Source organism: Bubalus bubalis, chromosome 21, assembly GCF_019923935.1.
Source record: "Bubalus bubalis isolate 160015118507 breed Murrah chromosome 21, NDDB_SH_1, whole genome shotgun sequence".
Lineage (NCBI taxonomy): Eukaryota > Metazoa > Chordata > Mammalia > Artiodactyla > Bovidae > Bubalus > Bubalus bubalis.
Window position 1 is genome coordinate 45,897,514 of NC_059177.1, and position 27,659 is coordinate 45,925,172.

General features: G+C 42.5%; 1 protein-coding gene across 3 annotated transcripts in view; it reads right to left on the bottom strand.

Annotated features, from left to right (window-relative positions):
- Positions 1-27,659, bottom strand: part of CACNA2D3 (calcium voltage-gated channel auxiliary subunit alpha2delta 3) — a 909,107-nt gene that overhangs the window by 73,268 nt on the left and 808,180 nt on the right. For all 3 annotated transcript variants that reach the window (XM_025272778.3, XM_025272777.3, XM_044933476.2), the window contains 4 exons: positions 18,433-18,494; positions 17,230-17,274; positions 11,075-11,137; positions 7,796-7,866 (listed from right to left, as the gene is read on the bottom strand). In XM_025272778.3, the coding sequence (XP_025128563.3) occupies positions 7,796-7,866; positions 11,075-11,137; positions 17,230-17,274; positions 18,433-18,494 (241 nt within the window). The remainder of the gene's footprint in view (positions 1-7,795; positions 7,867-11,074; positions 11,138-17,229; positions 17,275-18,432; positions 18,495-27,659) is intronic.

Below are 27,659 nucleotides of genomic sequence, written 5' to 3' on the forward strand. Positions count from 1 at the left end.
CACAATGGTGTGATTACTCGCCTAGAGTCAGACATCTTGGAGTGTTGAAGTCAAGTGGGTCTTAGGAAGCATCACTACGAACAAAGCTAGTGGAGGTGATGGAATCACAGCTGAGCTATTTCAAATCCTAAATATGATGCTGTGAAAGTGCTGCACTCAATATGTCAGCAAATTTGGAAAACTCAGCAGTGGCCACTGGACTGGAAAAGGTCAGTTTTCACCCCAATCCCAAAGAAAAGCAATGCCAAAGAATGTTCAAACTATGGCACAATTGCACTCATCTCACATGCTAGCAAAGTAATACTCAAATTTCTCCAAGTGAGGCTTCAATAGTACATGAACTGAGAACTTTCAGATGTTCAAGCTGGATTTAGAAAAGGCAGAGGAAACAGTGACCAAATTGCTAACATCCACTGGATCATAGAAAAGCAAGAGAATTCCAGGAAAGCATCTACTTCTGCTTCATTAACTATGCTGAAGCCTTTGACTGTGTGGATCACAAAAACTGTGGAAAATTCTTCAAGAGATAGGAATACCAGACCACCTGACCTGCCTCCTGAGAAATCTGTAGGCAGGTCAAGAAGCAACTGTTAGACCCGGACATGGAAAAACAGACTGGTTCCAAATTGGGAAAGGAGTATGTCAAGGCTGTATATTGTCACCCTGCTTATTTATAATTTATATGCAGAGTACATCATGTGAAATGCTGGGCTAGATGAAGTACAGGCTGGAATCAAGATTGCTGGGAGAATTATCAATAACATCAGATACGCAGATGACACCACCCTTATGACAGAAGATGAAGAGGAACTAAAGAGTCTCTTGATGAAGGTGAAAGAGAAGAGTGAAAAAGCTGGCTTAAAACTCAACATTCAAAAAACAAAGATCATGGTATTCAGTCCCTTCACTTCATAGCAAATAGTTGGGGGAAACAAAAGAAACAGTGACAGACTTTATTTTCTTAGGCTCCAAAATTACTGCAGATGGTGACTGCAGCCATGAAATTAAGACGCTTGTTCTTTGGAAGAAAAGCTATGACCAACCTAGACAGTGTATTAAAAAGCAGAGACATTACTTTGCCAACAAAGACCCGTACAGTCAAAGCTATGGTTTTTCCAATAGTTACATTGGATGTGAGAGTTGGACCATAAAGAAGGCTGAATACTGAAGGACTGATGCTTTTGAACTGTGGTGTTGGAGAAGACTCTTGAGAGTCTCTTGGACTGCAAAGAAATCAGTCCTGAATATTCATTGGAAGGACTGATACTGAAGCTGGAGCTCCAATCCTTTGGCCACCTGATGCAAAGAGCTGACTCATTAGAAAAGACCCTGATATTATCTGGCAAAGATTCAAGGCAGGAGGAGAAGGGGATGAAAGAGGACAAGATTGTTGGATGGCATCACTACTCAATGGACACGAGTCTGAGCAAGCTCTGAGAGATGGTGAAGGCCAGGAAAGCCTGGCGTGCTACGGTCCATGGGATCGCCAAGAGTGGGACATGACTGAGTGACTAAACAATGGCAACAACTCACTACTGTGGGTGAACTTGAACAAATTACTAAAACACTTTAAGCCTCCACATCCAGTTCCTCTTTTGTCAAATGACAATAGCTATTTCATGAATCTGTCACGAGGCTTAATTAAGGTAATGCATGTAAACTATCTGGAATGCCTTGCCTGTATAGTTGACCCTTGAACCATATAAAGGCTGGAAAGCTGATCCTCTCTGCAGTTGAAAATCTTAGTACAGCTTGCCCTGTGTATACAGTTTCTCCATAACTGCAGTTGGATTCAACCAACCACAAACTGTGTAGTACTTAATACTGACTATTAAAAAAAAAATCCATGTATAAGCAGACCTGCACAGTTCAAACCCGTGTTGTTCAAGGACAAAATGCAGTTAGTACTCAATAAACGAGACATGCTGCTGTTAGGATGAATATGAGTGGCTATTGTATTATTGTAGTTGGGGATCCTCAAGCAGCAGCTTTGGGATTTTCAAGAGCAGTTCATTGGAATCTCCATGTCTCTGCATTCCAGAAAATTTGGCCCAGAAACACACTTGTCCAAGCCAATGTGACTTCTTGTTCCCTTCAACGCCACCTCTGACAAACCACTTCTGTGGACATGGTCAGGTCAACAGGAAGCCAAGAAGCCATTACATTCCTTACATGAGCTGCTGAGTATCAAGACATCGGTGGGGCAGTCGGCGCTAGGGAGCAGGCATCCAAACATAACAGACTTCTCTTCTAACACTCTCTGGATTCTGGGGCCAGGGCATTCGCTGAAATGTAATGCAGTCACCAAAGACAGGGAAAGTGCCAGTCACCCACTATGGAGCCCAGCGCAGTTTCATCATATGGAGACGTGGGTAGAAACCGTATAAGTCTTCAATCTACCTGGTGGATCACCTTTTTAGAAAGGCAATTTAGAAAAAGCCACCAGAATGAATTCTATACAAGTCAACTATGCTAATGAACGTGTGTGTGTGGTGGCAGGGGCCGGGGCGAGGGGAGGAGGACATGCACCGGGCTCTACAGGGAAAAGTTAAACATGGTCTTGGAGGGGTGAAATCTCGAGCGTGCTGCACTACGCACATAAAACAAACAAAAAAAAAACAAAAAACAGAACAAAACAGAAAAGACACAACCAAGAGACTCTCCGTAGACTCAGTAGCTCCCAAGGCAAAAACAAACTATTAGTGCTGTGTGTTAAGTTGCTTCAGTCATGTCCGACTCTTTGCAACCCTATGGACTGTAGCCCACCAGGCTCCTCTGTCCGTGGGATTCTTCAGGCAGGAATATTGCAGTGCGTTGCCATGCCCTCCTGCAGGGGATCTTCCCAACCCAGGGAACCTGTGTCTCTTCTGTCTCCTGCATCGGTAGGCAGGTTCTTTACCACTAGAGCCACCTTCATTTCTCTGCAAGCCAAGGGCCAGGTGTGCCTACTGGTCTTCCCTTTCTTGAGCGTCCTCTAATACACAGAGAACAAAGGAAGACCCTTTGGCAGAAACCACAGGATCTTTGGTACAAGCATGCGTTTATTCCATTTAACTCTCACTGCAGGAATAAAAATCATTCTTTTGATTTCATTTTGCTGTAAAAAAAAAAAAAAAAAGCCAAAATTATGGAGCTAAAGTTGCCAAGAGTCAGACAGCTTCAAAGTAGGTAGCACCTAGACTCGAACCCTGGTGCACTAAACTTAGTATTTCTTGATCCTGACAGTACCTGCAAATCGCATGGATGCTCCATCCCCAGACTAGTTTAATACGAATCTCGCGGGGGCACAGCTGGAGCAGAGGTGTGTTCTCAAAGCTCTCCAAGGATGGTGGTGGAGTTCACGCCCACAGACCCACCCCAGTGCTGTGCTGTGAGGCCACTGATGTGCAGTGACTACTTTGGGGGTGAGGGGTTATTAGTGATTTTAAAATGGAGAGGAGAATATTAGAAGAAAAAAAAAATTTCAGACATCTGGAGATCTTATTCAACAGCTGATCTTTTACCTCCTACGTATAGTAGCTTTGCAATTTGCAAAGCATTTTTATTTCTCTTATTTTAATTGAGTCTCACAAACGTCCCATCTCACTGAAATTCCTATTTTGCTGACGAATAAACTGACGCTCAGAAAGTCTGAGGAATCTGTCCAAGTCCACACAGTGACCATTCTGAGGCTCAAACTGAAGTCTTCATGGTTCAAGCCCCATGTATCAAAGAAACCCTATCAGAAATCTGGACTCTCCTCTGATCGGCTATATATATATTTTTCTCACTTTCCCCTAGATATTTGACACTGAGTTTGCATCACTGGGGGCAAGAAGGGGTGGAAGTAAATGAATTCTAATAAAAATATTTTGAAAGCAGATATTCTTTTAGTAGTTTTGAAAAGGGCAATGTCACTGCCATGGAGTGTGGCTTCTGAGAAATATGAATACAAGCTCTTACTGGATATGAACTTCAGTTAAAAGAAAACAGCTAAAACAAAAAGCCCTAAATGAGTCAGGGCTACTTAGGGAGTTCATTTACTTTCCATGATAAGAATAAAGAAATATTCCAAGTTCTCTGTTTGAACCACAAAAAGCTGACCAGGAATATGGTATCTTATGAGAAAATATGTGAAGCCTGGGAACATGACTTGGTTTAATGATTTATCAACTTCAGTTAAAAGAAATCTGGGTGATCTTATCATTCGGCTGGCCTCCCTTCCTGAAAGTTCTGCTCACCCAGATAAGTTACTGCTGAGCCAACATCCTCCTTGGCTATGCTTCACTTTGTCTCAGACAAAACTGAAGAAAGCTCCATGCACTACACAATGCTACTGTATATAGAACCAGGTAAAAAGCAGAGGCTAGAAAATTCTCCTGGTGCTGGCTTAGACTGCAGGATGTTTGAATCCAGCTCTGTTATCACTCTGTTATATGCAGACAAGTTCTTAACCTTTCCAAGCTCCACTTTATATATATATATATATATATATATATATATATATATGAAGGGAATGGCAACCCACTCCAGTATTCTTGTCTGGAGAATTCTATGGACAGAGAAGCCTGGTAGACCACAGTCCATGGGGTTGAAAAGAGTCAGACATGACCAAGCAACTAACACATACACACACATAGACACATGTAGATCCTGCTTCATGGGCATGTGGCCTGTGTAACTGCACAGAACCCTACCACTTGGAAGGGCTGCATGCTTTGTTTACTGCTCTGCTCTTGCTGTCGTGAAATTCTTAGTAATTTTTGAGCAAAGTCCCCCATTTTCATTTTGCACTGGACACAGCAGATTAGGCACTGGTCCTGTTTATACCTGTCTCTCGAGTTGCAGGAAAGGACTGCAAGAGTTAAGATCTGTTTGCAGCCTAGGCCTGGTATGTGGTAGGTGCTCCTGGAAGATAGCTACTGCTATCTGCATCATTCTTATATTGCTGAGGCCACGTATGTTATCTGGCCCTGAGCACTATGCTTTCTATAAGCTGAGTGGATAGAGTTGAATCAAAGACTCAGCCTAAGCAACCAAGAGAGACCACTATACCTCTTAGATTGCTTGCACGTGAAACTGAAGAACCTTCTCAAAGCTCCCTCAAGTTGGTAATTTGTTTGCACAAATCAGTGTCTTCTCTTCCTCCCACATGGCACTGCAGACCACAAGCGGATGCTCTTTCCCTCTGATGGCACCACTAAGTAGACTAGCCATCAAGACACCTGGTAAGTGGCCAAGCAACCAAAGAAAGAGTCCCTGCCAAGTAGGCAAGCATCGTCTTGCTTTAGAGAGAGAGGCAGTGACTATGGATCAGTGGGGAGAGATAAAAGGAGGTTGCTAAAGGGAGATGGCATTCATTCTTCACTTTGAGCTCACTGTTCTGAAGAAGATGGTTTGCAGGGCTCTTGGGCATGAAAGGAGTTCCTTTAGGACTGGGTATGAGTAGACCAAATGAAGAAACTTTGTGCCAGGGTGCACTGTCCAAGATGCTGAGATGGCAGATCAACCAGGTGAATGGACCTTGACCTTTACCAGGGCTCAGCCGTGTCACCAAAGCAACTCAGCCTCCATGCACCCTGTATTTGGGAGTGGGGTGCAGTTAAATATGGTGCCTGACATCACACCATTGTTTTCAGCTACATCCTTTCAGGGCTTCTGAAATACAGACTTTTTCTGATAAAAAGGACTGTCAACCTTATTCTCTGAGTAAGCATGCTGGAAAAGGCAAGGGCATGAATGTTTGAATTCCAAAAGGACGGCAGTACCCCAATACTGGATGGAGACCCCATTGCCAGGTGTCATGGGAAGCCTGTTGTGAAATATGTGAATTAAAAAAAAATCATCTGGTGCAAGGTAAAAAGGAAAATCAAAGATCCACAGCAACAAAAATCATAGCAGCAGCTAGCAATTACGGAGCCTTTAATATATGCCAGGCACTGCATCAGAACTTTATACTTATTGTTATCTCCTTAACTCTGACAGAAACCTTTGCAAGTAATTATTATTAGCATCTTCATTTTTCATGTAAGGAAACCAAAGCTTGGGGTGGTAACATGACTGACTAACTCTGAGCCATGCAGCTAGCAAATGTCAAGAGCCTGGATTTGAACCCAATCCATCTGACTTGAAATCTCAGACTCTAATTTCTGTCCTGGCCTCATGAGGGGCCTTTCAAAGAGGCCTAGGAGGTTTGTCAGGTAATTCCTGGATGACAGCATTTGCTGTTAAAATCGAAGAGAGAGTCCCAACCGTCCCCTTTTCTCAGATGTTAGCCACTTTTGTAGAAGAAAGCTCTAAATTCAAGTCGTTCATACTTCACCCACAGTAACGAGAAATCTAGGAACTTAAAATACTGCTTCAACCTTCCCTCTCTCCCACCAAACTGTTTGAAAGGAATATCCAAGAGGGAAGAGGGGGGAAAAAAGTAATTTTGTTAAAAAAAAAAAGTTGAAAAATATGCTTTCAAATGAGAAACACGTGTGTGATTATTCTCCCTCTTTTGTCTCTCCCTACCCCCACCAAGTTGAAAACAAGCTAACACAACACAAATGTACACATCCATGTAAAGACACAAGAAGCCGGGGTGCCTCGGATGGCAGACAACCTAGCACAGCAACCCCAGGGCAGCTTCATGCCCAATTTTCAAGCTTATGTACAATGACTCCTGGCAAAAAATGTACTTGCATTTTAAAGAGGGAATTGAGCAGGGGTGAACACTCAGGCAGGCTGGAAAGCAAGTGTGTCAGAGGTTGCAGAAGTGCTGGAGTTATGCCATTTTAACATATCATTTCTTGTTTCCCTCTTTCTGGCACAAACAAGCTACAGAATCTCAAAAATTGGGTCATCATTTTTGAATTCCCTGCTTTCAGCACAGCGCTCAGTTGGTCTTATTGACTAGCTTAAAAGTCTGATTTCCTGAGCTAAAACTTCCTGTCCATTCAGCTGCAGGGGAGTAATAAACTCGGGGACTGTCTTTCCCACTGGCAACCACTGTGCAATAGCTCTCACAGGCGAGCTGGGTTCCATTCTTGTATTTCCTGATATTATATATTTAACAGCATCAAATATGTCCGTGAAAGTACCACTTCAGAGGCCACCACTCTCCCTGGGAGGCTGAGGCGAGGAAGAATTGACTCCTGGGGGGCATCACTGGCATCCTGGTCGCGCAGGGCAACGTCCCTTCCCATCAGCTCTGGTGTTCCCACAGGTATGGCTGGCCTGTCCATGAGGGACACGGGGCTGTGCGCTTCACTCAAGAGTCAAAAGGAGCCCTTGCAACTCAACTGAGCAGTCCCTACCATGAATTCTGAAACCTCTCGGCTGTGTTCTAGCAGCAGATTTAAACTTACCTCTATCTGGGAGCATGTTTTATGAATTTTTACTTGCTTTTCTATAATTATATCGAGTCTCTAAACATCACTTTCCATCCCTGAGTTCCAGATTTCTAGCAAGTTTCACCAGTTTGTCAGTGTGAGACAAGACACTCTCTTCCTTTTTTGACCAGATGAAAATGTTTCCTACTTCTCTGCAATCACTTGCTTCAGACCAATATAATCTCCTTCCAGTGCAGGCCCTGACTTCAGGACCGGCCTCTAGTAAATGCTATGCTAGGGGAACAGGGAACGCATTGTGAGCTGAGTTTCTGAGACTCTTAACACTCAGGCAAAAGGCATCAAATTTCAGGAGATCTTCTGGAGCATGAACACAGCCATGGGGTCAAGTCTGGGCTTGCTTTATTTGACCTTGGTTTGTTTTATTTTATTTAGGCAACCTTTCTCGGGAGGGAGGGGGCAAGGAACCATAAAATCCTTACCTTTTAAAGGAGCCCATTGTTAACAATTTGTTCATCACAGCTCCCTCCACCTCACCAAAAAAGTCTCCAGTCTGTGGGGAAGAAAAGACGACCCAAGAGGAAGTGTAGATAAATAATGCGCCCAAACACCAGAGAAGAAATAAAAATGGACACAGTTTGTGTCCTGGAGCTGACAAGGGCAAAAGGAGGTTTTCAGGACTACTGTTACATAAACATGGAAAAGGTCTTAATAGTCATGAGAAGTTATGGGATTACAGAGTGAACAAATAAGCAGATGCGGATGTTTCAAATACATGGCAGGGGTAGGGGGTGGGGTAAGAGTGGCATTGAATAACACATGCTAAGTGCTGGAAAAAACACACACATGCACATGTGTGCACATATGTGCACATACACACGCATGTAGGAGCACATGCACACACACTCTTGGAAGGAGGCAGTAGGCATTAATCTGCTCTCAATTCCTTGGGAATAAAACACTACTTCATACAGACAGAAACAGACTGTGAAAGGGCTTCCTAAGCAGTAAGAAAAAGAATTGTTTGTAATTCCTAAATGACCTGTTTAGGGATATACAGAAGGGATATACATCCCTTCTTCATCGGCTCTATAAATTTGCTACAGTGGAGAAAACATCCTTTCTCTAAGTCACTTTCTGAGGAACATCTTCATTTTGTCCATAGGCAGCTAATATGTTGACCAAGAATAAAGCTGTCCAGATCTGGGAAGAGAAGGCTCGGCCAATCAGACTTCCAAAGGCTGACTCCAGCTCTGGGACTGTCTTCAGGGCACTCCCCCAGTGCTAAGCTTATGTTTCTGCAAGTCTAGTTCTTGGTGTTGGCCAAGATTTGCAAACTCTGAATGGTAGAATGAAGGATTAACATCCTCGGGCATCCCTCCAGACTCCTGGAGCCAAGGGGGGAAGATGTATCCAATATGGCAGAACAGAGCTTGGACCAACAACCTTCCTCTGCCAACAGACTGGAAGGGGCCAGTGCAGACCAGTAGAGAAGCCCCATGTCTACTGTGGGTGCTCTCAGAATTTGTATCTTATGTGGTGGAGAGTAGAGGGCATTACACTCAGAGCCCAAATCACATAAATTCTACATGTGTGTATGTGCTCATTCATCTCCAACTCTTTGCAACCTCACAGACTGTCACCTTCCAGGCTCTCTGTCCATGGAATTTTCCCAGCAAGGATACTGGAGTGAGTTGCCATTTCCTTCTCCAGGAGATCTTCCCGACCTAAAGATTGAACCTGTGTCTCCTTCACTGGCAGGCATATTCTTTACTGCTGAGCCACTGGGGAAGCTTCTACATAAAGTCCATAGACTTTGTATTAACTAAATCCTAAATTCCTTGTAATGGTGTGACCTCAAGTAGGCTCTTAGCAGTTTTCAGGCAGAAAGGCACATACAGGCTTTGCCAAAAAGTCAGAAAAGAGGAGGAAAGAAGGAAATGACATTTCACTGATTGAAGATTGAGCATTGCCTTTTTCATTCCAGGGAAACTTGAACTTTTGGCAAACTCTGTGGGTATGTGCTGCTGTTGGGAGCAACAAGGACATGTGCATTTCCTGTGTGTAAATATGCCTGTGTCAGTGGAACTGGTTGTTAGATGAAGAAGAATTAACCTAATTGGGGTACAGAAACCAGACATCAAAGAAGCTGGGGCAGGGCAGGCTCCGTGGGCTATTCTACCCAGGAGTAAAGGAGGGAGCAGAGACCACATGTAGTGGCTACAGCTTAGGAGAGGCCACTATTCCAGTGGCTCATTGTGTTGGCTGGTCCAAGACTCACCACTTAAAGACATCTGCCATGTCATTCCCCCCCAGGATCAGGTTCTCATCTCAGCCCTCCATGATTATGGCAGGACGACAGAGCTCGTCTTCACAGGGGATTAATTTGGGTTCTCACTCCTCCCAGACACAGGGGCACATTACCATAGGCCTATGGCCATTCCTGCTCCCAAGAAACTGACCACATCTCATGTGCTTATCCTTCCTATCTAATGTCCATCAACTGTCCAACATCCAGTGACATCCAGCATCTGAGGAGACCATTTGTGAGCAGTTTGAGTCTCAACTATGTAATTACCATCGACCAAAGGTACATTTAAAATCCCACAACATTCTCATAGATAAGAGGGAAAACCGAAGCACAATTCCATATGTTACCTGGAGCCAGAGTTCACAGATTAACAAGCCACTGAGCTCAGACCCTAAGGAGCCATACTTAAGGACAATTAACTAATTTATTAGGCATTAATGGGTCTATCACACTGCTGACTATTGAAACATTTTAAATGATGTAAATGAAACCTCATTATAAAATGCTAGCATCCTCAAGTATTAGAGTAGAAGAAGACTTCTGTAGTCAACCATCCTCCGTTCATAGAACCCACCAGGAGTCCCATCAAGTTAAGGGATGTACCCAATATTCCAAATCGAGTTAAGGAAGAGAGCTCACATCAGAAACCATCTGCCTCCACCTCTGGTGTTTCTTTCCTATACCATATGGCTAAACTGATTTGGATTTGACTTTAACATGCTAATTTCATTAACTGCAGAGAAAGCTTTCAGGCACCAAGTTTTAAAGGAGAAACTCATGTTTCTCTATTACAATGCTATTGATTTTAACGCTTACTTTGATTTCCAAATAAAAGTGGAGCTTTCTTTGCTGAGCACCCTAGTTTGGTTTCTTTCCATCTCTCCCTCCTGCCCCGACACTGCACACGGCTGCATCAAATGAAAAACATTCTTCAACTATATGTGGATGCTTGGCCCTCAGTGTTGAGAACCCAACTTAATCCTTGGACTCAGATAACTGACTTTTAAAAAGGAAAAACCAGAAAGAAAGCCATAAAGAATAATTATGTTGACATACATACATACATATATTTGTGTATATGTATAAATTATATATAAAGATAAACTACCAAAATATTAAAAGGAGAAAACCTCCTTAAAATTAGCCGAACTCTTTCAGGCACCTCCACACTTGAGGTAAAGAGCTCTATAAATGGAACATTTTATGTGTAGGAGAGCAGACCCTGGGCTCGGCACCCCTCCTCTCCTCCCTGGAGGTAAAATCTCTTGGGGGCCTGCTGAGAAGTAGGCTGTGACATTCTTAAAGGGGTGGAAATACGGTTTTATAATCTCCTGCTATTACCTCTCAAATACAGATCATTGTCTCAAAGTTTCAACACCATATTTCACTTCCCTTGACCCAAGCACAGTCTGGGATCCTTACTGTAAGTAGGTAGAAATTCCTCACTCACCTGAGTGTAGTCTTCAGATACCAGAATAAATCCATTATTGTCTATGAGGTAACAATTTACAGTCTAGAAAATAAAAACACCACAGTTTCAACTTTGGGTCCTCAGACTGCTTTTACATGCAAGGATGTACTTCCAACCTGAGAGACACCTATTTTAGGCTGTTTTGGGGGAACTGGAAATGCCAGCTGGCTCTTGGAGTTAAGCACAAAGTTAAGCTGACCCCAGCACTTGTTTTGCAAAACTAACAAATAAACTTAAAACACTAAGCAAGCCTTGAACATCCCAGATAGGGATAAAAAGAAAATGCATTTAAAAATTATTCATTACAGTTTGTCTTCCTTTTTAAAAATTTATATGACCTGAATAATATTTCCCAGGAACAAAGTGTCCAGAGGCCTCTGAACCTGTATTAACAGTGGCTGAAGTGCAGGCTGTTTTGAAAGCAAAACGACAGCACAATGCCATGACTCTAATGATGTATTAATGAAAACACCGTGTCAGCTCAGAAGACCATCAGGGGACCAGGTAATATTTTTTAATTTGTTCATAGACTTAGGCAGGGGGGAAGGGGCAGACTTCTGTTAAAGGGGCCCCTCAGGCCTCCTAAAGGTTTTCAAACTGTGTTTTTAATTGGGAGCTGGATTTGGGGGCAGGGCTGTTAGCTTTTGGTAGCTCAGACTTATAAATTGTAGCAAGGTAAGCCCAAACCTCTGTTTCCCCCACACTACTTTAATCTCAAGTGAATGATTTGCTACAGGCTAAGTTTTAATTACAGTGCTGTGGAGTTTAAATTTAAGGTTTAATTCCGTCCTTGATGTAACTCAGTTTCTATTTATTGCAGCTTTACATACCGACTGCAACATTTAATTTGTAACATATCTTTACCCTGAGCTAAAGTCCCCTAACTCCAGGCCACTGCAGGGCTGCTTTTTTTCTGGGACATTTACTTATCCACAGAGTTGATTCTAGTGAGACACAGAAGTACAGCAGTAAGCTAGTTAGAAAGATGCATCCTTTATTAGTAGGCAATGGTGGAGATTCAGCAGGAAATTAAAAACCTTGCTAGCACCTTTCATAAAAGAACTGGCTGCTTTGGTGAGCAAGTTTCTCTCGGTTATTCAAAGGGGCCAGGTGAAGGTCACGCTCTTGCTCTTCAGAGAAGCTCTTGGCTGCACGGACACTACATTGGCCCAGCTGGGAGTCCTGACAAACGTTTCCCTTCTGTAGGAAACAGCACTGTGAAAGCACTCACAGAGCCCAGCTGTCCAATATGGCAGCCATGAGGTATGTGCAGATTTAAATTTAATTTTAAGTTAATTGGATCATATGAGACAAATTGGAGATATAGACCTTGATGCAAAGGGAGCTTAACCTCCATTCAATCAATAAAACTACCTGCTGAGCATAGGAGTGGCCTCCATATACTGACTCTCCAAATCCTTACAATTGTGTAGAGAATCAAAAGTCATCCTAACTTACCCTCCATCCCTAACTATAAAATAAATTCCTACCCAAACATCCCTAGTCAATTGGTATTACTGCTATTAGACCTATAACTTTGTGGTCAGTCTTTCTCTGCAAATATTAGACAATACAAGACAAACACAAGGCAACTGGAAATCTTGGGAAAGAAGCAATATTTCCTGAAGTCCATGAGGGTGATACTGGAGATCAGCTCCAATCACACATGAAACCACTGGCACATCAGTACCCACAAGAGATAAAACACTCAGGAAAAACAAAACATCACCATCAATAATATGAAAGATGCTTCCAGAGAGAATGATTTCAAAAGGAAGAGAATAAGAGAAGCTCCCGGGGAAACTGATTAAACTCCACTATATGTGACCTCCCTTGTGATCACTTTGAGAAAATCAAATATAAAGTGAAGGATTAAATATTTTTATTTTTATAATTTTATCTGAAATATTATACTCCCCACTCCCAAACCAAACATGTTCTTTGTTAATAGAATCAGGATATGACTACAGTTATAAATTTATTAAGTTTAAATTTGTTAAGTAAAATAAAATGTATTTCACCATTTCCACTCTATTTAGAGATGAAGCTTCAATAAAATATTTCATAATTTGACATAAATATTTGGTTCTTTCCCCACCCTCATTTCTTGGAAATGATGACCTCAGCGCCTTATAACAGACAGCACTGCATGGAATCAACGTTGGACTGGGCATTAGGAGATTCACTTCACAGTTATCAGCCTCTGTTTCCACTCTCATCTGGTGTGGAAGGAACAGGAGTGACAGTATGCAACAAAGATTGTCAACCTTGCAAGGATGTTGTGTCACTGAGGTAGAACTGGGTCCCTTAATCTGAAAGGTGTCATTTAATTTTCATTACAGGCAATATTGTTACATTAGGGATATTCAGTCACTGTGATGACTTCATAAACATCTCCCTGCCAACAACCACTTGGATTAAATTATTGGGAAGTACGGTGGAATGGAGTAAGGCCCCTGAAGTTAAGTGAGCAGAGTGCTGCGTTATGAAAGAATCAGAGTAGAATTAGCCAGATTCTAGTCTGGATAAATTGTTTCCTCTATGTCTCTTTACAGTAGTTAATTGCCTTCTCCATTCTCCCTCCTCCAGTAAAAGGAAATAGAAGAGAGATTTTGTCAGCTTCCCCTCACGATGCTACTTCTGCCCCAAATTAAGCCAAACTTCTCAGGAGTCTGTCCATCCCTTTGTGACAAGGGCAGAGTGACAGGCTGAAGGGCTGGGGCAAAGCAGGAACTCTAAGTTTGACAGACATGGCAAGCACCCATTCCACAGCCACCTGCGACAAAACATCCAAAGATGCAGTTGTTTGGAAAAGGCAGAAATAAAGAGCTGGTGACGGTTGCCTTAAAAGGCAACTTTCTTCAACTCTTTGTTGCCTCAATATTGCTCAGAGAAGTCTGGTTTCTGGTCTCAAAAGCAGATTAGGTAAGATACCAGGCCATGCTAGGTGGGCTGTCACAGATAGTAAGGAAAACTGGGGAGGAAGAGTATGGAAGTGAGAAACATTAGCACTAAGCTGTGTTACCTGGAGGTATTAGCTCTGAGGCTAAGATACTAGCTTGAGAATCAGAGACTTGGACACTTGCAACCAGCATGACTTTGAGAAAAGCCTTTTAACGCTCCCAGTCTCAGTTTCCTTATCTGAATGATGGAGACAGCAACAACTATTTCAGAGAGAAGATTAAGTAGGCCAGTGAGTGCAAATTGTTGAGCATAGTGCAAGGTGCATTATGAGTCCCCAAAGAACCATGTTTGTGTCTATTCAGCACCTACTGTGTGCCCTCTTTATAAGTATCTTTTGGAGACAGAAGTTGTCACACAGTTTGTAGCAAGAGGTTGTGGAGGCAAGTCAGCTGATAAGCACATGTGCTCATCTCCCCTTCTAACCAGTTAGCTCCTGGAGGACAGGGTCTATCTTTGACTCTGCATCCCATTGACTCCTCGGGGGCTGGAGGTACCAGGGATGTCAGGAGGCCTCAATAAATAGGTCCTGAAGGAAGAAGTCAGTGTGAGACAGGTTGCCTCTCAGGTTCTGAAGTTAACAGTCCCTTGGGTGGAATGAAGCTCCTTAAAGTCCTCTATTAGGCCCATGGCCAGGCCCTCCATGAAGAGGTATCTATAAGCCTGGAAGACATCTGGCCAGACTGACTCCACCCAGCAGCCCAGGACACTCAAGTCAAGGGCCCAGGGAGGCCACTGCAGGGGGAGACAGAGGGACTGGATCAGATCCGAGGCAAAGTGTGTCTGATAAGCGTGTGGGAGTTGCGCCAGGTCTTCAGTAGAGAAGAGAAGCCAGAAGCACGTGAACTTAATGAGCCCCCACAGCTGTTTTTAATGGGGACCTGATCACTTGAGGGCAGTTGGAGGAGTGGAGCGACATGGTCTCAAAGACTTAATTAAAAGCTATGAAAGGGAATGACACATGGAAAGAGTCTGCTGAAAGGATGGAAAGGGGCCTGGCTTTTCTTTTTAAAACTATGTCAACTAGGTGCCTGAAGCCAAAACTTTAGAATCAAAATGGGAAATGGATGATAGCTTTCAAGTGCAAAATGGGGATATTTGAGCATCAGATCAAGTTCAGCGATCCAGCCTATGCCACACTTAATTTTCAAGGTATGAACCTTCAAAACGATATCTTAATGAGGCTCCATCCCCAAGGCTATTAAAGCAGATATTAGTAGTGAGGAAGGTATCCTACCTTGTGCTTACTATGCCCAAGGGACTAAAGTGTGTATGTGGTTGCCACCTGAGGTTTTAGGTTCGGGCGAACCGCTACATGTGTCTGCAGACATTTTCATTTGATAGCTAACGTTTATTGAGGGCTTACCACAGGACAGGAGCTGTGCTATAAAGTTTCCATATATTATCTCATCCGTCCTCACCATGACTCTGGGGGTGTTTCTATCCCCAGTGTATAGCTGAGGAAACTAAGGCAAGGCTTATTACTTTCAGAGCCACAGATGGAAGCTACTCTGCCCGCACAGCCTGTACCTTTAACCGCTATGCTAGACCACCTGTGAAATCAGTCACTGAACAACTAACATACATTACACTTTTCTAACTCTAAGTGGGAATCCATTTCCACTTAGTTTTATGTATGAGAATGCACAGAGGCTGTGTTAGGCTGTAGGAAGATTACCACCTCTGACTTTATTCATTAAATTGTTCAACCAACTATTTGTCCATCCAATCAATCAACCAGAAACCAGTCAGTCAACCAACCAACTATCCAAAACACCATCAATCCCACCAGCCAACCAACCATCCATTCAGTCACGCAACTAACCAACCAACTGTCCTCCGTGCTTTTAACACAAGTTGGAGTTAGTAGCTTAACACAGGGCCTCGTAACACTGATTAATCAATGCTACTGTTGAGCTGTGTGATCTTGAACTGAGCATTACAGTAAGACAAGTAATGCCTCAAAAACAGAGGAGAGGTTTGAAGCCACTTGACTAGCCTATGAACGGCATTCCCAAACTTACTGAAAGGGTACTGGTCATAAAACATCACAGGGTACTCTTTCCTTTGGGAAAATTATTTTTGATCTAATGGTCAGGAAAAGTCGGGCTTTTGCTTTTACTCTTTGAATAGTAGTAACTCATACAGCTATTATGATTTTTTTTTAACTGCCGGATATTTAAGGACTGAGCATTTTGTACTTTACCTTCACCCTATACTCCCTCTTTTATATTTCTTTACTTGCCTTTTGTTTGCCTATTTTTTTTTAAATATACTTCTAATCCATATATTCTGTGTTGGAATTATGTTTGGTTAGGACAGGAGCAGGATTTATTTAATCCCTGTGGTAACTAGAAGGAATGTAAATGAGTGATCATTTATAAGCTCCACTTTATGTATTGACTAATGGTTTGGCTGACTCAGAGAGAGAAGGCTGCCTGAGCCAAGGTGAAATGCTACTTCACATGTGGTTGATCTAAGATGTGGGGCAGAAGGTACATGGGACTGGATGCTGTAAAAACTTAAATCTGATGGTCAAACTTGGGACAGTGGTATATCTTTTTTATTCTACTGCTCATGTGTGGAATTCAAATTTGTCCTCCCAAGACTGAGGGAGTGAGATAAGGAGAAAAAAGAAGGGAGGGAAAGGGAGTTATAGAAGGGAAGCAGTATGCTAGAATGCAGCATGCTGAGTTTTCAACGCTTAGATTTTTAAGCTTCTTTATTACATGAAATTAAGCAAGACATTTAATTTACCTGATGCTCAGTTCCCCCCTTTGCAAAGTGGGACATATATTCCAATCCATTTTACTAGGTGGTTAAGAAGATGAAAAGAGGTACCACATTGGTAGAAAACTCTGAGAATTGTAGTGAGAGTTTTAAATGTCAGTAATTTGTATTGTGTCCTATAAAATGCCAAAATCCCAACAGTGCTGTTCATGGGACATTTAAATTATACTTCCCCAGCTCTCCAAAACTATCTGATTGGGAGAAGAAAGAGAAAGAAACAAAGCAAATGTCCTTGGGTTTTTGGAGACTGGTTACAGCAATCTCTTAGATCTGGCTCTGTGAGACATTCCCCCTGTGAGAAAGCACCCTCAGTCATTCCGCCACCACCCCACCCCCTGCCCCAACTTGATCAGAGCAGAGACAGGCCCAGGAGACCATCATACCTCGTCGTCACAGCTGATAGAGCATTTGCCATCCAGAGAGGCGCACTGTGAGGTGAGGCGGAAACAAAAGGAAACATGTCATTTGGACACACCAGCATCTGCTAAGGCTGCCACCTGGTTACTGAAGGACAGCCCATCAAAGTCCTAGCCTGTTTCATCCAAAGGGAATGCTCCAGGATGAATCTGCCCATCCTCTCTAGGATGAGTACCAGCCCCAGACAGTAATATAAAAGCTAATTTGGGGGACTTTCTTGGCAGTCCAGTGGTTAAGACTTCGCCTTTCAGTGCAGGGGTTGCGAGTTCAATCCCTGGGTGGGGAGGTAAAACCTCATATGCCTTGCAGCTAAAACACCAAAAACATAAAGCAGAGGAATACTGTAACAAATTCAATAAAGAATTTTTTAAAAAGACAACTTAGGAGTAACCTGGTTCTTTTTCATTTTAATTTATGTTGTCCATGTTAATTTATGCTTTATTCGATATCTTTTTAAGACCTCAAATCTTTCTGTAACAAGAAATATAATTAAGTATTTATTTAATTTTAAATTATTTCCCACTGACTTTTTAAAAACTTCTGTGTTCTTGATGCATAAATTCCTAAAGTATTTTCATTTGAAAAACTATATACCATCTCAACATATAGACTTGGACAGATGGAAACATCTTATGTGTTGCCATTCCTGCTGAGTTACTGAACAAACACCACTGATATTACTTCGTACAGAATACACAGTGCAAGTAAAGAATGTTCCCAGATTATCCAAGGCAGAGAAGCCCTCGGCCAAAGAAAGCAGATGCATGCAGATGCATGCTTAGTATAACCCAGCTATGCAGAATCCTTCAAAAATGAAATAAAGAGACTCACAAATAATTGGGCATCATAAGATTTTTAAAAAGTCACTATGCAAATTCACAAAAGTCCCTGATACTTAGAAGAAAAAGTTCTCTTTATGGCGGTCACTATTTTGATCTCACAATTACAGCTGTTTTCAGGAGCAAACTCTCTGCTTTCTCAGCATGTGGTGTCTCACATGCTGTCAGTCCTTTACTTTGCACTGAAATGAAAGGTAACCTGAGCAGCCCAGCAGTTCATTTTACAAACATTCATCGGAAATCTGGCACTTTTAGGCTCTGGGTACTCAAATGTGAACACCTGTATAATAACAGTGTTGCTAATGCTTCAACATGCTGATTATAACTTACCTGTCTGCTAGCAGTCCAGAACTTCCTTTGGAAAAATTCAAGTTTCATCTGAATGCCTACAGCTGGGACAAATTATAAATGAAACAAGGCATTAGAGATCTCTTTACACAATTATTTAAGATTATCATAGAAAATTATCTGTCAAGGCAAGATGCTGATGTAAGCATATCAGATAAGAACACTTAAAAACTAAATTTACAGTGAAGCATACAACTAAGACATTTTATTGTTCAGGTAAGGAATTCTCAAGGTTACCTACACTCATATAACTTTTGACAGGACAAACTGAGCACAGCGCATATGGCTCTTTGGAGAGATGTTACTTGAGTGTTTCTTTTTTTGTTTGTTTGTTTGTTTGTTTTTAAATTTTATTTTATTTTTAAACTTTACATAACTGTATTAGTTTTGCCAAATATCAAAATGAATCCGCCACAGGTATACATGTGTTCCCCATCCTGAACCCTCCTCCCTCCTCCCTCCCCATTCCATCCCTCTGGGTCGTCCCAGTGCACCAGCCCCAAGCATCCAGTATCGTGCATTGAACCTGGACTGGCAACTCATTTCATACATGATATTTTACATGTTTCAATGCCATTCTCCCAAATCTTCCCACCCTCTCCCTCTCTCACAGAGTCCATAAGACTGTTCTATACATCAGTGTCTCTTTTGCTGCCTCGTACACAGGGTTATTGTTACCATCTTTCTAAAAACCATCATGGTTTTTTCAGAGTTTCTGTTTCTGTCATTAATGTATAAACTTGTGTACCTAAATGTATATTCTGCAAGTGTTTTGAGATATGAAATTTGAAAAGTTACTTGTCATGGGTTGATGTTTGCAAGTGAGTCACTTGGTCATGATGTGACTTAGTTTAACTGGTCCCCAGTATCCACATCTCAATGATCTTCTCTCCTCAGGAACTCTGTGGAATTATATAGTTCTTTGCTTGTCTGTTAAAAGTTCCCTAAAGCAAGAGTGAAAGCTACTTCCAGTGAGAGAAAGGTACAGAAATGGAAGAGGTTAAGAAAGTGCTTTGAGATTTTGGGAAGAAGAATTCGAGGGAACCTTAGAACTACGCCATGAACAAGCTCACAATATTTCCCTCTATGAAGTCAAGACAAAGTAACTCTTAAAACCATTAGGAAAAGTACTCAAGTCAGAGAAAAAAGTTCATCAGATGGCGAGAAAACTCTAGAGGAGATGGAAAGAAAAAATGAGATTCTCCTAGAAACACTATACTCCCCACAAGGGGCACCATTTAGCCCTGGGCAGTTATGTAGACTTCAATCCATGCACATAACCTTTCCAATTTTTGCCATATCTGCATACCACCATGGCTTCCCTGGTGGTTCAGTCAGTAAAGAATCTGCTTGCAACACAGGACACCTGGGTTTGATTCCTGGGTCAGGAAAAACCCCTGGAGAAGGAAATGGCAACCCACTCCAGTACTCTTGCCTGAAAAATCCCCTGGACAGAAAAGCCTAACGGGTTACAGTCCATGGGGTCTCAAGAGTTGGACATGACTTAGCCACTAAACCATCACCATCACAGGATTCTTATTTATCTTTCCACACTTTTTTTTTTGCTGAAATACCTACAGTAACTTCAATCCACATAATGATATATAGTAAAAGAAATACATGATTACCAATGCCCCCCCAAAGTTCACTCATATACTTTTACCTTGCCACCGTGTTAGATGCCCCCTAACACTTCCCACCTTGGGAAAACATTGCTGTGCTGGCTTCAGGAACTTAAAGATTCATGAAGACCTTGGGTTGTTACCCTTATTATTACCAAGTGCATCTCTACTTCCTAAACAAATCTTTGAAGCAAGACCTGAGAGTCATAGTTAACTATGACATGTACACTTAGAGAGACTCATCTATCTTTGCACTCAGAATTTCAAGTTAAGCATAGCTGCAACACACAGAATGGAATTCTCTGAAAGGTACCATGTCAGTACTCTGGGCTCATCCTGCTTTGCCTTAAGTGACTACCTTCTGGACCATAAGCTCCCTAGGGACAGGGACATGTTCATGTTCCCCACTGGATCCCTGCCTCCAGCAAGGGGCCAAGCACATAGATGGCCCATTGGTAAATGCTTGCTTTTTTAGAAAAACCATTCAAGTGATAGCATAGTCAGTACCTAGCTAGCTGGATAGATAGAAGAGTAACATCGGTGTGAATTATAATCATACCCAAATAAAGGTTTTTCCATGGCAGTTCTCAACACATTAGAACCATATGGGGAACTTAAAGAAAATGTTCTGATACCTGGTGCCTTCCCCCTCCACAGTGGGGAAAAAAAAAAAAGTGAAAATGTTAGTCACTCAGTCGTGTCTGACTCTTTGCAACCCTATGGACTGTAGCCCACTAGACTCCTCTGTCCATGGAATCCTCCAGGCAAGATACAGGAGTGGGTTGCCATTCTCTTCTCTAGGAGATCGCCCCGACCCAGGAATCAAACTCGGTTCTCTTGCATTGCAGGTGGATTCTCTAACATCTGAGCCACCAGGGAAGCAACCCCCGCCCTCTACCCCGCACCACCCACAGTAAGACCGTTTAAATCAGAATTCCTGGAAGTGGAGTCTAGGCACAGCTATTTTAAAAAAGCACCCCAAGTGATTTGAATGTGCAGTCAAATTGAGCATGGTTACTCTACAGGTCTTACTAAAGAGAGTAAGTTGTCCATGGAGGAAATACCATAATATGGGCCATTTGGTCAGACTACAGCAGAAGCTGCTCTTCCTAACTCTGGAGAAAATCTCAGAGAATACCTGTAGGAAGCTGATATTGAAGCCTGAACATAGTCACTGCAGTTTCAAATGAATCTTGTCTTCCAAAATGCCTGAAAAGCCATATCTCTACTGGAGATGAGCCAACTGAGGAAGCTGTAAATCAAGGTGCTGGCTGGGTTTCTGGTCAGATCCACCAGCAGGCAGGGGTGAGAGTGTGCCCTGGATTTAATAAGGGGCTTGGACCAAGTATCTCTGGTTCTACTAAAGATAGGGAAGGATGGCAGAAGGCTGACTTCCATGCAGAAGGCCTCAGGACTGTTGAAACATTCAATGACTGGTACTTAATATTTTCACAGGCCCAGGTCAGCAGTCACAGCAGGCTTCGAGACTCCACAGGATAAAAGCAGAGGCTTCCCTGAAAGAGTCACCCCATGGTGACCTTTCCATGATGTTTCTAGTCCGAGCAACCCAGAGCTGCCCCTGGCCCACCCATCGTCTACTGAGTTCCCCTGTCAGTCACCCGTGCCCTTTCTGAGCACCCTTCCCATTCTCTGAGGGAGGCCCCATTTTCACCTCTCTAATGAAGCGAGCTGCTCCCTCCTGGGTGTTTATCCATCTAACATACTTGCAGCCTGCTATCATCTGCCCCTTTCGGTCTGTACCCCAGCTCCTCAGAGTGCTTTAATCTTGCCTCATGAGTCAGTCCCTCCATCCCATTAATCATGCCTGTTGCTTCTCTCTGATCTCCCTCCAGCAGGCTGCATCCTCTCCCTGGTCCTGATGCCCTAAACTAGACACTGCTTCCCTCACTCCTCATTCACTCCCTGTCTGGGCCATGAGGTCGATGCCAAAGGACTCCCAGACAGTCCTGACTACAATGGATCTGCACTGTTTTGCCCTGGCTGTGTTTTTGTTGCCCCCTCCAGCAACTGTGGCCCATGGTTTCCCACTTCTGAGTTTGTAGTTTGTTCACCTATAAGTTTATATATGTCCCTTGGATTAAGGGATTCACAAGCCCATGGGTGGGCCAACTTCATGACCTTTACACCAAGATCTAAGCTGAGTAATAAGGGGAATGAGACCACACACTCCCTTAGAGTCTACCTGGGGAGTAGTCACATGGTAAAAGCAACATCAGAGGCTTACACAGAGAACTGTGGAGCATAGAGAATGGGGCAGACTCAGCCTGGAGGAGCTGACAAGAACTTTGTATCAGATAAAGCATGGAAATCTGACTCATAGGAAAAAAACAGAGGAAAGATGAGACTCAAGTGCAGAAACAGGACAGGCAAAAGGGTGGAGCCTTTTAAAAGACCATACTGCCTTCTGAGGCTTCAAAGAATGGGAGTGGGGAACTTGGTTGTGCAGGCTGAGGTCAAATGGAAAATGTTCTTGAATGTCAGGCCAACAAACCTGAAGAGTACCCTGTAGGTCAGGAGTTGGTCCAAGGGCCACATTCACCTCTTTTTGTCAATAAAGCTTTACTGGAACACAGACAGCCTTATTTGTTTATATACTGTCTAGTACAATGGCAGCATTGAGTGGTTGCAACAGGGGCTGAATAGCCAACATAGCCTAAAGTGCTTACTATTTGGTCATTTACAGAAAAAGTTTGCTGGCACCTGCTTTAGGGCTGAAAGAGCCATTAAAGATATTTCAGTAGACAAGTGAAAGGACCTCAGATCCATATTTTAGAAAGTCCACAATGAAAGCCTTGAACAAGAAGTACTAGGGAAATGACCTGGACAGTGGGAGACGAGAACGAGATGAGTTGAGTTACGCAGCCACAGCCACTGGCTGCATCTGGCTAGTTATTTAAGTACAAACTGATTTAAAGCAAAAAACAACAAGCAAACAAACACCAAAAACCCTTTAAAAACCAGAATAAAAATTCCCCATCACAAACAAAAATGCTTAAGGGCATCCCATGCCAATTTTATTCAGAAAAACAAATATAAGCTTTCACAAACATAAATTTAGCTTCTCACTATTTTCATTTTTTGTTCTTTTGTTTCCTTTTTTCAACTTTTAACAGAAAAAAAAATGAATCATCATTATTTTAGCAAGTCCCCCTCTCTTCCTCCACCCCCACACATCCTAAATGGAACCTGAGATATTTGTCATGCCCATCTATCCTGTTCTTTCAACATTTCAAATCATAATGGTATATTCTGATTCAAGTCAATCTTGCTAATTTAATAAGAAAAACAAGGACTGAAACGGTTTTAGCGAAACCCAAGTCCCAAAGAGAATGCAGAAAATTAAAACACCATTCCTGCAGTTTGAAATTTTTTAGACAGTCCAGAAAATCATCAACATATTTTTCCTGGAATTCATGGTGCTCCTAACTTCCATCTGATTGCAAAGGCTCCATGGTTCCCTATCAGGAACTTTCAACACAAGGATGGAGACAGAGTTCCCTTTCCATAAAAGCATCTGGTGGTTCCTTATTCACCTCCCAGGGGCAGAACACACCTAGAAAAAAAGTGTTCCTTAAGATCCTTCCCGGCACCCTAATATTGTGTAAGTGTCCTGGGACAATGACCCTAAGATACTGGGATGGTCTTTGGAAATAACAACATAGCAAAGTCATTTTTACAAGAAATGCCACCCCAGAGGGCCCCAGAGCCTTTCACGTGAAATATTCATGCATTGACAGCACTGACATTTCATCATTTGGCTTCAATTAGTCGGTTACTATTCCTTAACACACCTCAGTCCTCTAAGGAACACCTGGGTACTCATATTCAGCTTAGCGATACAGACTACAGAGCTTCCATGTAACCTTTCCATTCAGTCTTCTTTTTTCCTCAACTTTCTAACATCCTTTCTATCTATTTTTCCCCTCCTTCTCTTCCTCCCATGTTTTTCAGAAATCAGGTACGAGCTAGGTGGTCAATGGATTGAAATGAAGACATGAGGGATGCAACAGCCAGGGATGGAGGCCTGGGGAGGGCGGTCAAATCACTGAAGAAAGGTTCACCCTTCAGGATGCTCAGAGCTGACAGACAAGAGCACAGAGCATCACTCAAACACCCACACATACAGGCACTTCATTTGCAGAATGTCAGTGATGGTTGTTCACTCACTAAGTCGTGTCTGGCTCTTTGCAACCCCACGGACTGCAGCATGCCAGGCTTCCCTGTCCTTCACGGTCTCTCGAAGTTTGATTAAATTCATGTCCATTGAGTCGGTGAAGCCATCCAACCATCTCATCCTCTGTTGCCTCCTTCTCCTCCTGCCTTCTGTTTCCCAGCATCAGAGTCTTTTCCAATGAGTTGGCTCTTCACATCAGGTGGCCAAGTACTGGAGTTTCAGCTTCAGCATCAGTCCTTCCAATAAATAATCAGGGTTTATTTCCTTTAGGATTGACTGGTTTGATCTCCTTGCAGTCCCAGGGGCTCTCAAGAGTCTTCTCCAACAGCACAGTTCAAAAGCATCAATTCTTCAACGCTCAGCTTTCTTTATGGTCCAACTCTCACATCTGTACATGACTACTGGAAAAACTACAGCTTTGAATATACAGACCTTTGTCAGCAAAATGATGTCTCTGCTTTTTAATATGTTGTCTAGGTTTGTCATAGCTTTCTTTCCAAGGAAAAAGTGTCATTTAAATTCATGGTTGTGGTCACCATCCAGTGACTTTGGAGCCCAAGAAAATAAAAACTGTTAATGTTTCCACTTATTCCCCATCTACTTGCCATGAAGTGATGGGACCGGATGCCATGATCTTAATTTTTTGAATATTGAGTTTGAAGCCAGCTTTTTCACTCTCCTCTTTTACTCTCATCAAGAGGCTTTTTAGTCAGTGGTTAGTACACTGCAATTGGGACCAATAGCTGACCTCAAAGGCTCTAGTCCTACATTGTCCCAATTGGTGGCCACTAGCTACATATAGCTATTTAAATAAAAATTAAATAAAATTAATAATTTAGTTCCTAAGTTGCATTAGTCACATTTTAAGTGCTAAATAGCCACAGGAGGCTAGTGGCTACTGAGTGTACTGGACCCAACAGACCCAAAACATATTCATCACCTCAGAGAGTTTAACTGGACAGTCATCACTGATAACAGGAACACAGCAGAAGAATTGAAGACTGGTGTCCCTTGAGAATTAAACATAACATTCCCCACAGATCTGTCCAAGCTATCCACTCCCTGGAGGTGGAAGAAATGAGGATGACTTATGTATGAAGGTTCTAGAGCAGACAGACCTGCCCATGTGAGAAGACCTGGATTTGCAAGGGGAAGCTGGTAATTAGTTTGAGAGAAGCCCAAAGAAATCAACGCAATACGCTCAGTGTGGCTACCACCCCCAAGATTTATTTATTTTGCTTTATAGAATTTGAGAATACAAATTACATTTCCAGTGCTATTATATTCAAATGCATTCAAGATGAAATCATGCATGCATCTCATATCAGGTTAACAGACGTGCATTCAAGTGTAATCCGAGACTCACCAAAGAACAATGTTACATGTAAAATTAGAAATAAAATAACTTTTTCATATTGTATTCATTTAGAAATAATTTTCTGTGGGCTTGGCCTCAACTTGCAGCATACTCCTAAGAGCACAAATCTGGTTTGTAAAACAGTGCTCACCATGCTTGGCACGCAAGCTCACATAAACACCCCTACCTCCATTTGCCCAGTTCCCCAGCCATGTGATATATTCACATACAAATCCAGGAGACAGAAAAATAATCCTACTGCCATCAACAAATTATAAACAGGGAAATATTTACCAAGAGCTCTTGTTGTGAACCCTGCTTCTAAGACAGCTAAGTACCCTTGGGTACATCACTTCACTTCTCTGTCTCTAAAAAGAAAGTCACATGAACAGGAGTTTTGTGGGATGGGGATAAATAATACAAAATAAAATTACGTGTATCAAAACTCTAAAGGTTTGACAGTGTTGTCAACATTCATATGATGATTTAGTCCTAGTTTTAACCCTTTATGTATTTCATCATCAAGTACACTTTTCACCCCAATATATTGATACTCAACAGAAAATTCAACCACAATAAATTCATATTATCCACTACTACCAAGGTTCTTGAGGATGTAATGTTAGGGGGTAAACAGTTTTTCCAGTGGTCATGTATGGATGTGAGAGTTGGACTGTGAAGAAAGCTGAGCTCGGAAGAATTGATGCTTTTGAACTGTGGTGTTGGAGAAGCCTCTTGAGAGTCCCTTGCACTGCAAGGAGATCTAACCAGTCTATTCTAAAGGAGTTTAGCCCTGGGTATTCTTTGGAAGGAATGATGCTAAAGCTGAAACTCCAGTACTTTGGCCACCTCATGCGAAGAATTGACTCATTGGAAAAGACTCCGATGCTGGGAGGGACTGGGGGCAGGAGGAGAAGGGGATGACAGAGGATGAGATGGCTGGATGGCATCACCGACTCGATGGACGTGAGTCTGAGTGAACTCCGGGAGTTGGTGATGGACAGGGAGGCCTGGCGTGCTGGGATTCATGGGGTAGCAAAGAGTCGGACATGACTGAGTGACTGATCTGAACTGAACTGAAACAGTCTACAAAATTATAATACATTTGTAGGGGGTGAAGGGGAGGGCCATGTGAGCACTGGCAAAAAGAAGCAAAAAACAGAAGGCAAGGATTCTTTTTCAGCTGAGTAAGCCTGAAATGGACTTTCTCCCTTCAGGATTAATGAAAGATGTGCTCCACTCTTCAAATACTATCACTCACCCTTTTTAGAATTGCGATTGCTCGTGCATTCTCAGGACAAGGTTAGCTAGATCAGCATACAGAATCCAAAAGAGTTACTGCCCCCAACACTGTCACTGTCCGCTCCATGTGCTCCTCAGCCAGGTCACCTGGTCACAAAGTTTCCCAAGCGACTTGCTACTGCTGGCGGCATGCGGCCAGTCATTTCATCCCGGCGCTCAGGCAGAACATCAGGTTCCAGAGCTTTTCTGGGCTGGCTTGGCCCACACGCAGGAGTGTTTTCTCCTAACTGATTCCAATCCATGGGTAGGGATATGGTAGAAAACTGTATTCTTATTAGAGAAAATAAAACTCGAATAAGTTAATAAATATGTGCTAAGGATTTCCTCTGTATTTCATCACTTGGGAGTGAACCAAGTTTTCTTAAAACCCAAATTCTATAAGTAAATACTGGCCATACATTCTCTCAACCAGAAAAAGAGCTCCTTACTGGTCGTATTCCTCAAGCAGGGCAGTGGCTCTTCTTACACGTTGTCCTCAGCCCTCCTCTGACAGAGTCCCTGATTTCCCCTTCCTTTGTGCCCCACGGCAATGATTGCTAGCAGCGACAGTAACAAGGCATGGCACATTTGGATTAAAACTCGCCTTAATTAACGGTCAACTGTCATAAATGTTAGCCAAGCCACAGTTGTTTAAATGTTTTCTTCTGTTTGTTTTCAAAATAGTTAATTGCAAGTAGAACTAACAATGAATCTGAATGTCATTTTTTTGGAATATTTCATGATTAAGTGGGGG